The sequence below is a fragment of the Gigantopelta aegis genome, unplaced genomic scaffold, assembly GCF_016097555.1.
Source record: "Gigantopelta aegis isolate Gae_Host unplaced genomic scaffold, Gae_host_genome ctg7779_pilon_pilon, whole genome shotgun sequence".
NCBI classification, from domain to species: Eukaryota; Metazoa; Mollusca; class Gastropoda; order Neomphalida; family Peltospiridae; genus Gigantopelta; species Gigantopelta aegis.
The window spans coordinates 461-10,551 of NW_024536076.1; the positions used below are offsets into that span (position 1 = coordinate 461).

Here is a 10,091-nt window from a genome sequence, read left to right on the forward strand (position 1 = left end):
AACCCGTGCTTAAAATGGCTTTTAGAGTCCAGTACTCAATCTCTAATGACGTACACCACACACACGACAAATTAGTATGGCGTTGCCATTACGCTTCATTCCATCTCATACTCTATAGAGTCTGGAGTCTAGACTCTAAACGTTTTATAAAGCACCAGGTCTGAGCTAGAGCGATCATAACCGTCACCACTTTTTTTTTTTCTGAATCGTCCTAGCTGTCGGACGGCATGAGTACTCGGGCTAGCGTCTAACATACGCAAAACATCTACACCCTTCTCTAGATCCGCGCCTGTAACATTAACTTCCTTGGTAGTAAGCATGCCTGGGCCCGTGCTAATAAATCCAGTGCAGACTCAATCTTTAATGACGTCAGTCGAATGCAATTTGTATGGCGTTGTCATGACATTAGTGTCTCACACTCTATTACAGGCCTGGGCCCGTATTTATCAAGGAACTTAAGTTTTGACTTAAGTTTGAACTTAAGTTTTTGAAATTGACTTATCTAAGTCAAAAACTTAAGTTGGTATTCATCAAACAACTTAAGAAAAACTTAAGTAAGTCAGAGAGAAAAACTTAAGTTTGTGGTCGTTAAGGAAGTACTTACAATTCATAAACATCCGGGGATACACATTTTTAAAATTAAAAACCGAGAAGTAAAGAATAACTAAGGGAAGATTAAACAATGAAACAAATAAATCGAAAAAAATACATAAATAAAAATAAGGCCATTTCATTGTACACTGCGCATGATTAGTGGAAATTCTTTACCGGTTCTTGTTGAGTGTTACGCTGGCGTGATAACCAAGCTAGGGAAATCCCATCTATTTTTATATGGGATTCCCCAAGAGTTATTGCAGACGACAATGTCATCGTCATGGATGGAAAAAAAAGACGGCCAAACTGGACCAGCGAAGAATGTCTAAATTTAGCCCAGTTAGTGGCGACTAAAAAAAAGTTTGTTGAGGGCAAATTCTCTCCTGAAGTGACGTCAGCAAAGCGGCAAGAAGCGTGGCAGGTAAGAAAACACAATAATAATAATAATAATAATAATAAATGAAATAATAAAAAGAAATCTTCAGTTTAAATAAATATTAACACACACCATCTCCACACACACCCTAAAAATAATAAAAAAAATAAGAGAAACAGTTAAAAATATCTTATCTTTTACGTTACACTGCAACATTTATTTTTTTGATTGGTAAGTGAGGCTGTATAATACGACCTCCGTGAAATAAAAAAAATTTTTTACGCCTACGTGGACTGTGCTTGTTACACATAACTGTTTAATCGTTTTGCTTAATATGTGTAGAAACCACAGCCTATAAATTTTAAGTTCGATGACATAATCGCTGCATCACCACAGCCGATTAAAGAAATCAATACCATCATCAAACAACGCACGAATTCAGAAAGAGCTATTTCACCACACATACGTCTTGTGCGTCTATATAAACCTGTATCGAGTTATCAACCACACACGAACGTCAAAATTATATATATCAATAATAGTATAAGTCAGCAGCGGTGTCTACACTTATGAATAATGGCAAATTACAATTAAATTCTCATTACTTACACCAAATGTCTAACATAATTACTTTTTTCATTACAGCTACCATTTATGAAATAATTATTATTACAATTAATTAATTTTCATAAAAGAATTACTCAACTTTAATAAGTTTGATACAAATAAAAATACAAAACGTTAACACAACGATTTCACTAAACTGAAACGGACTTACAAATACCGTTACCAAACCATCATAGTCACACTAGCATGCACCTGGCACTGTTTATACTTTTTATTATTTGACATATCTTTAGGGAGGGTATGGGGATAGATCTAAGTGGGGGAATATACATATACGTAGAATTTGTAAGTTAATGACAAAGACTGACGTTTGTATGAAATGATGAAAATGGAATAATAATTTAAAAAATAATATCAATATAAAACAATACACATACAAAACAAAACAACACCATCCTCTGTTCACAATAAATATAATGTATTAATTCCGTGAGTATAGTTAATATTAAGTGTAGTTTAATATTGATTACAATTACAAAAAGTCAATAAAGAAACAAAATTTGAATTACAGAAACTACTGAAAATATTCAGTCGAAGTTGTAAATCATTGCACTTATTGAAATATTTATTTTTATTTAGTTCATTACAAATCAAGTAAACGCCACATCAAGCCAAATAAGAACCAAGGATGAGGTTGAAAAAAAAATGGAAAAACATGAAGAGTTCATCAAAAAAACATTTGTCTGCATTTAATTGCAAAACCATTGCAACAGGTACAGTAACAGTAACAACTATAGCTAAGACCATTTCAATTTAATGTTTTGATGACATTTTAAGACACCCAGAATACACTTTTAATAAATATAAAATTAGTGTTTTCTTAATGAAATGACATTACACTTAAAAGTTCACAAACATTTTGCATACAATTCTTCAGTGTCATTTCATTGTTACAACCACAATTGGAATCATTGTATTTGTCCTCAGCAGTAAGAAAAAAAGAGAGTTATTTCATTTAGTTCAGTGTAATAATGAAATCACATAATAAAAAGAGAAATACATTATATTTCTTAAATTTTACTTGTCATTCACAAAATAAAAATAATTGAATTATGAAATTAGATTGGCCTATCCAACCACTACATTTATATCTATGTCAACAATTAACATTTTTGATATAACAGTACTGGAATATCACACTACCCTGTGGTTGTATTGGGTCATATTAAGCCACTAAAATGATACTGACAAAGCTAGCTTGGTAGTTAAAACCAATACTGGGGAAAAGCATGTGCTAATAAGAAGGACAAAAAGGACTATGGTATGAACAAATATTGTACATACATGTCTTAAATCAGTGGGGCAACACCCCCCCCCCCTCCCCCCCCAAAAACCAACAACAACAACAACAAAAAAAAAAACCCACCTACAATAACAATAACCCTCACAAAGGCTCAAAAGGAAAAAAACCCAAAAACCAAACAATCCACAAACCAACATGGAACATTTATTTGAAAATCACTTTTTAACATTTAAGTTTTCAATATATGCACACTAATAGACGCTTTACTTTATTTCAAAAACAGGAGGAGGGACACCACCAAAACCACTGAGTCCTGTTACTGACACAGTAATAGATGTCATTGGCAGAGACAATGTCTCCCTCACTGGTATTCAGGATGGGCTTGACACATGCATGCTGCAGTTTCTGGATTATGATCAATCTAGTCAAAAGTATGTACTTCTAAAAATACTTGATATATACCATTTTCATATTTACCCCAATGGTCTAAAGCATTTGCCTGAGATGTCTGATATAAAATGTCCCTTGCTGCTACATGTTATTTGAAAAGACTACTCTATGAAGTGACAGTGGCGGGTTACATCTTTAATTATGTGTCTGGTGCTTAACCATACATGTATGTCCAACACTGTTTAATTGTAATGGAAATGTGTTGAGTGCATCAATAAATAAAATATTTCTTACTCTCTTAACAAGATAAAAATATTAAGGAAACTATTTTTTAATAGTAAAATGATAAGTACTCCAAAGAAAAATGTTATTATTGGCATTAATTTATTGAATGATTGATCAATGTGTATTTTCAGTCAAATTGTTGTGATGGCTGAACTTCATCCAGAGCCACGTGTACACCAGCAAGAAAGTCTAGTTCCTGTACAGCAGCCAGACATTCCAGCCTCTGAGAGGCAACCCATCCAGACTTCTTCACCATCTTATAATTCTCTGTTGAAAGAAAAACTGAAACTGGAAATAGAATGTCTGAAGCTAAAAAAAAAATATTTGAAAATGAAAATTGAAAACCTTGAAGAATAATTTTTAAATAAACATAACGATGTAGAAATGTTAAAACTTTATTTTCCATTGACAATTTTAACAATAAATTACATTAAATTCCAAAACAATATATCACTTTTAATCATGAATAATTTCATTTCAAAAACAAAATTGAAATATAATTATGATATTACATTGATGTATATAAATAGCAGGTACAAAACTATAGGTAGTACTAAACCAAATAACTTCCGGCTGGGTCAAAATGCGAGGTGCACCCAACTTTTGATAGAGAAGTGAACACCACAAGTCCTGTGATTGGTTATAAATATGAGTGTGTTGATTGTAAAAAATAATAGTTTCATCTGGGTAAAAAAAAATTGCAATTTTATTTCATCTAGTACCAATGTGTCAAGCAGCCTTGTGCTTGAAACATGTATGGGGTACCTGTAAAAAAAAGTAATCGAATTTTGTGCGAAACTAGGGTAGTCATAGACGCTACCCGTTATCTCAGAAACGAGCAGCTTGACCCCCATTTTTTTCTGATTCATTTTAAGTGTAAGGTGGTGGTAGTATTTATATCCGTGGCGTTTATGTCGGTTTATACGTTGCAGGTAGGAGTTTTAGCCACATATGTTACTATTGTCGTCTGTGGGATTTGATTTGCTAGTATACACCCAATAGTACAGCTGAGATACATGATACATCCTTAAGAGGTTTGATAGAGAAAAACACACATTAATGAATGTGTTGTATGTACGACTGGATTATAACTGTATGCCATTTATGCAGTCGGATGGATTAATAACTTGTTTCGGATCAACCACTGTTTATTATTGTTCTTTATAACAAAGGAAATAGTTTTGTATTATGTGTAATATGGTGACACATTTATAGTGGCAAACAAAGCTGAACAAGGTTTTCCTTTAGTGTTCAAAATTTAGACTCATTATATGATTGATCTTGAAAAATGAAAAGTCTGTTTCGGTAGCCTAGAGATAGCACAGGGTCTATTAAGTAAAACAGTAAAACATAGGTCAAAGTAACCTACCAGTGGTACACAATACACTGCCATCCCCCGTTGGAGTTGCATACAACGTTTGATGATCCTATATGAATTGATAAGAAAGATATGCCATGCACAATGATTCATTTCAATGTGTAGTAAACAATAAACAAAAGAAAAAAGTTAAAGCTTATTTTGTTTAATAAATCAATATGCTGTAGTCGTGTTGTTAATCATCGGCTATTGGATGTCAACAATTTGATATTACTCATAGTCTTAGACTAACCACAGTACATTTTTCCATTAGTACAAAGGGATCTTTGTATGCACAGGACAGCACATACCAACACCTTTGATATACAAGTCATACATTGCCATCTCATAACAGACCCATCAAAGGCTGGCATTAAGTTATTATCATTATCAAATAATGATTTGTTATTGTTATTAATACAGTGTTTGAAATGTGACAACACCAGACAATGGCTATTTGCTTTCTTGAATATGCCCTGGCTGTAATTCATGAACACTTAAAGTAGATTAAAACTTGACTCCATAATGGATAATATAAACAACAAAATATAAGTAATGTTTGATTTCAATGATCATAAACAGCTTTAATACTGGAAAAATATGTCTTAGTGTTTTAACAAGTAGGGTCTGTCCCATTAATATTTATTAATATTTGTTAATGCTTACATGAAAAGTGAATGCTTACATGAAAAATGATTAATGGCAAACAGCTGTCTGTATTGGGCCCCTGCAGCAAGAGGGTTCACCACAACTCCATCATCTCCTGGTACCTCTCCCTGTATATGTCCATCATCTGCCAGGGGCAAATCTCTCTCCTTGCATATATTGTGCAGAACAGCACAGGCAATTGTAACCTAAATATTAATAATTATGTTTTAATACAGTTTTCATAACCAGGCAGTTGGAACCTAAATATTAATAAATATGTGTTAATAGGTATCATAACCAAATAAAGTTAATAATTTGAAGTAATACATTCATTTAATTGTAATTTAATAATGATCATTTGTTCAAAAGTCATTATAATGATTAATTTACAGTTTGAATATATAATGGAAATATTTCAGTTTTCTGGGGGTTCTTTTCACATTTATCTCTTTGTCATAATCTATTATAGGCCTACTGTTAATGTGGATTACAATAAAAGAAGTTGACATGTTTCTATCAACGATTTGTTTTGTTATACTTTTGGTCTAGACACTTAAAAACAAAATACAACTGATCAGACAATTATTAGTATGTTTTAAAATGTTCAAATCATTAATTTCAGCAAAAAAATATATCAATAATCCTTTGCATTTAGATTTTAATAGCATATGTTTGAACAATGAAATGACTTTTCTGCTTACACATATTTTTCTTATTCATCTAGGAATAAATGGAATATTTCTTTCAAATTAAGAAATATATTTCTATATTACTTTACAGGTAACCAGCCATAATTCCTTGAAATACATCAATGAAATACGTCAATTAAATAATCTTGTCTTTGTTGTTGGTATGCATTAAGTGTACCTTGCAAGCCTTTTCAGGTCGGAGTCTTATTTCCCCATGTAACACATGAAATCGTCTCTTCATCTGACCAATGACTCTTTCGACGCAGCTCCTGATCTTCTTATGTGATCTTTTAAAATAAGCAAAAAAATTATTGAACTAATTAATATATGAATTATTATATATGTGATATGCAGATTCTACATTACTGTCATTTGCATGTATTGAATTAAATTGTATTGCTTTTTATTGACTTTATTATTATTAGCTCTATTTTTCATTTATTTATTTACTTCTTATTTATTACATGTTTAAGATGTATAACTTTTTAAAAGCCACATTGTGCATTTCAAAACATACATGTATACCTTGGCTTATGTAGTAAAGAAACCAAGTTTCGTTAAATATTCATTCATTCATTCCTATATAAATAACCTAATATTGCACTGTACATTTTTTTTCAGCCATAGCTGGGGAGGAAAGGGTGATGGGGGTGATGTGTGTGTATGTGTGTGTGTGTGTGTGTGTCTGTGTGTATGTCTGTGTGTGTGTGTGTGTTTGTCAGCGTGTGTGTGTGTCTGTATGTGTGTGTGTGTGTGTCTGTCTGTGTATGTGTGTCTGTCTGTGTGTGAGAGAGAGAGAGAGAGAGAGAGAGAGAGAGAGAGAGAGAGAGAGAGAGAGAGAGAGAGAGAGAGAGAGAGTTATAGCATTTTATTTTAACTTTTATTTGGATGTAATATGATTTTTGGGTTTCATAATATAATTTACATTTGGGTTCATTTGATGCTTGTTCTTTCATTTGGGTTCATTGTGTATTTTACTATTTGGATAAACCATCAGACCGCAATAGACTGGTTCATGAACATTTTCAATAACTTTTGCCAACACGTGATTTCAAAACTGTGAAACTTTGATTTACCGATTGTAATTCGTCTGTGGACCAGGAAGTGGACGAAGAAATGGTGTTAGAATCCATCTTCTACAAGGATAGGCGCTGTCGCCAAGCAAATGACAGCTCACTGGTACACGATGATGTTCAAATAGTTGGTGCAGCCCGCTGTTTGTCAGTATCCTCGAATCATGCGTTGACCCTGGCCATCGCGCTACAACGTCTATTATTCGGTCATCACTATCAACCACTATTTGGGTGTTAATACTGTGATATCGATGCCTATTTACAAATTCGTTTTCATTAACTGTTGGAGCCTGAATTTGGATGTGGGTTCCGTCAATGATGCCAACAACACCGGGAAAGTTCGCAACATTATAAAAGCGCTGTTGGTGACGGCGAATTTCGTTTGGATCAGTTGGAAACTTTATGAACCTTTTAATTATTTCATTCGATGTCAAACTATCGAGTGTTTGTTGCACAATTCTAGATACAGTGGGCTGACTCACCCCATGGTCATCGCCACTACATAATTGAAATTTCCCCGTAGCCAGGTATCGTAAAGTAACAAGAACTTTGGTTACGGCGTCAACTGACTGACTCCTATGAGTCAGTGGACAAATATCCTTAGCCAAAAGGTCAGTGATATATTCTATACTATTTCTATCAAACCTATACCTCTCCACAAGTTCAAAATCGTTATAAAGATTCAAAACTGGCTTCCTTTCATTAAAATATCTTGGCAAACGCCCAGCAGCCATTTTATCTTTAGAATGACTTAAGTTGATTAAAAAAAACTTAAGTCTGGTCGGCAGGTGGCTAAAAAGTTAAGTCAAAAACGGACCAAACTTAAGTCTAAGTAGGTTGATAAATATGACTTAAGCTGTTTTATGAAACTTAAGTCAAAATTGTAAAAACTTAAGTATTTTTAGCTGACTTAAGTTTTTTTTATGACTTAAGTTCCTTGATAAATACGGGCCCTGGTGCTTATTGTATGCGTATGACGTCATTAAAGATTCAGTCCCTGGTATTAACTGTAATTTTGTTTTCAGTTTGGCGGGTTCGGATTGCCGTTTTGGAGCATTGGTACCGCGATGTTGATTTGCGTTGTGTTCTCCTTCGGGTTCATGCCATCAACAATATGTACGTATACCATATAGTAGTATGCAAATATGTTTAGCATGGTGGAAACGTTTACCAGTGTCTTTAATGGTAGTCGTAGACTGTCAACCGTCACGACAAAGTTGGCCAACTCGACGGTTGCATTTTAAATTATCCAACTCCCGACTTACAGATTATAACTAACGGATTATAGGACGAAAATCGAGCTGTAAGAGCGCCAAGACTAGCAGATGAACCGTGCTTGAAGTCGTGAGAGCAGAAAGTTGGTCAACGTTGGTGTGGCAATTGGTAGTCTGAGACGAGCATAACACAAATGCAGTTGTCAGTGTAAGTGCTTGTTTTGTAATCTGACTGCGTTTGTATATGCCTGTATGCGCGCGATTGTGTGTGTGTGTGTGTGTGTGTGTGTGTGTGTGTGTGTGTACGCGTGCGTATGTGTTTCTATGCGGTATTGGGGTGAGAAAGCTCAACCTACTTACCATCTTTGAGTTAATTTCCATGCCGTCAGTCCATCACAATATGTAATCTTTTTATTCATTAATCTGTACAACGTTACTAAAATAAAGTTTACCGAAACATTTTGTGTGTGTGTGTGTGTGTATGTGTGTGTGCGTGTGTGTCTGTGTCTGTGTCTGTGTATGTGTGTGTGTGTGTGGTGTGTGTGTATGTGTGCGTGTGCGTGCGTGTGTGTGTGGTGTATGTGTGTGTATGTGCGTGTGTGTGGTGTATGTGTGTGATGTATGTGTGTATGTGTGCGTGTGCGTATGTGTGTGCGTGTGTGTGCGTGTGTGTATATGTGTGTGTGTGTGGTGTATGTGTGTGTGTGTGGTGTATGTGTGTGTGCGTGTGTGTGTGTGGTGTATGTGTGTGTATGTGTGTCTATGTGTGTGTGTGTGTGTGTGTGTGTGTGTGTGTGTGTGTGTGTGTGTGTGTGAAATAGAATATTGCACTGCTTGTGATGTTTGTGAACTGGCATGCTCACATTTAATGGTAATTATTGTTATACAAATGTTCGTATCTCGACAAAGGATGGGGGGATGGGGGGGGGGGGGGGGGTACGTAACCCAGTGGTAAAACACTCGGCTGATGAACGATCGGTCTAAGAACGATCACTCATCTTTGTGCTGTTTCTCTTTGTAGCCAGGTAACCACTGCTGGTATAACAAAGTCCGTATTATGTGATATTCTGTCTGTTTAATGGTGCATCTAAAAAAAAACATCCTTTGCTACTAATGAAAAATATACCGGGTTTCCTCTCTGAGACTATACGACAGAACTATAAAATATTCGACATCCCATAGCTGATGATTACATAATCATTGTGCTATAGTGGTGTTGTTAAACAAAAACATATTTTAACTTTTTATCTCGCCAAATGATTACATTTTCCAAATATTATACTTGCATAAGGTTGCGTTTTGCGTCCTCTTTACTGTTTCCAAACCAGTGTACAATAACTAGTTAAAGATCGTGGTATGTGCTGTCCTGTCTTTGGGAAAGTACATATAATAGATCCCTTGCTGGATTAGGAAAAATGTAGCGGGTTCCCTCTGTTAACTGTGAGTCAGAATTACCAAATGTCTGACACCCAGTAGCCGATGATTAATTAATCAATGTGCTCTGGTGGTGTCGTTAAAGAAAACAAAATTTAATTTGTACAGTTTCCAAGAACTGATTGGTACACTTTCTTGTAATTGTCTGTATATTATCTCGT

The 10,091-nt window shown here is 34.6% G+C and overlaps 2 protein-coding genes across 4 annotated transcripts; one reads left to right on the forward strand and one right to left on the reverse strand.

The window, feature by feature from the left end:
- Nucleotides 1-363: 363 nt before the first annotated feature.
- Nucleotides 364-4,181, forward strand: LOC121366937. The gene is made up of 4 exons (XM_041491167.1): nt 364-1,015; nt 2,177-2,310; nt 3,124-3,271; nt 3,647-4,181. The coding sequence occupies exons 2-4, from the start codon at nt 2,226-2,228 to the stop codon at nt 3,870-3,872; spliced, it is 459 nt and encodes a 152-aa protein (XP_041347101.1). The 5' UTR covers nt 364-1,015; nt 2,177-2,225; the 3' UTR covers nt 3,873-4,181.
- Nucleotides 3,649-8,282, reverse strand: LOC121366936 (putative nuclease HARBI1). 3 transcript variants are annotated; one of them, XR_005957267.1, is made up of 5 exons: nt 7,286-8,282; nt 6,388-6,496; nt 5,558-5,726; nt 4,885-4,942; nt 3,649-3,782 (listed from the first exon to the last, which is right to left on the reverse strand). XR_005957267.1 is itself a non-coding variant. In XM_041491165.1 (4 exons), coding segments are annotated over exons 1-4 (1,011 nt in total). In that variant the 5' UTR covers nt 8,017-8,282; the 3' UTR covers nt 4,382-4,940. The 3 variants fall into 3 exon arrangements, 2 of the variants coding, with proteins under 2 accessions (XP_041347099.1, XP_041347098.1); XM_041491165.1 differs by lacking the exon at nt 3,649-3,782 and having other exon boundaries at nt 4,382-4,942; XM_041491164.1 differs by lacking the exons at nt 3,649-3,782; nt 4,885-4,942 and having other exon boundaries at nt 5,491-5,726; nt 7,286-8,279.
- Between the last annotated feature and the right edge of the window lie 1,809 nt (nt 8,283-10,091).

Excerpts from the sequence above, each read along its gene's own strand:
- LOC121366936 (XM_041491164.1), bottom strand. The coding sequence starts at position 8,016 with ATGGCTGCTGGGCGTTTGCCAAGATATTTTAATGAAAGGAAGCCAGTT. Across the intron at positions 6,497-7,285 it reads CCACAGACGAATTACAATCG|ATCACATAAGAAGATCAGGA; the intron begins GTAAATCAAAGT and ends TTATTTTAAAAG. Across the intron at positions 5,727-6,387 it reads GACCTGAAAAGGCTTGCAAG|GTTACAATTGCCTGTGCTGT; the intron begins GTACACTTAATG and ends ATTAATATTTAG.
- LOC121366937 (XM_041491167.1), top strand. The coding sequence starts at position 2,226 with ATGAGGTTGAAAAAAAAATGGAAAAACATGAAGAGTTCATCAAAAAAA. Across the intron at positions 2,311-3,123 it reads TTGCAAAACCATTGCAACAG|GAGGAGGGACACCACCAAAA; the intron begins GTACAGTAACAG and ends TTTCAAAAACAG. Across the intron at positions 3,272-3,646 it reads TATGATCAATCTAGTCAAAA|TCAAATTGTTGTGATGGCTG; the intron begins GTATGTACTTCT and ends GTGTATTTTCAG.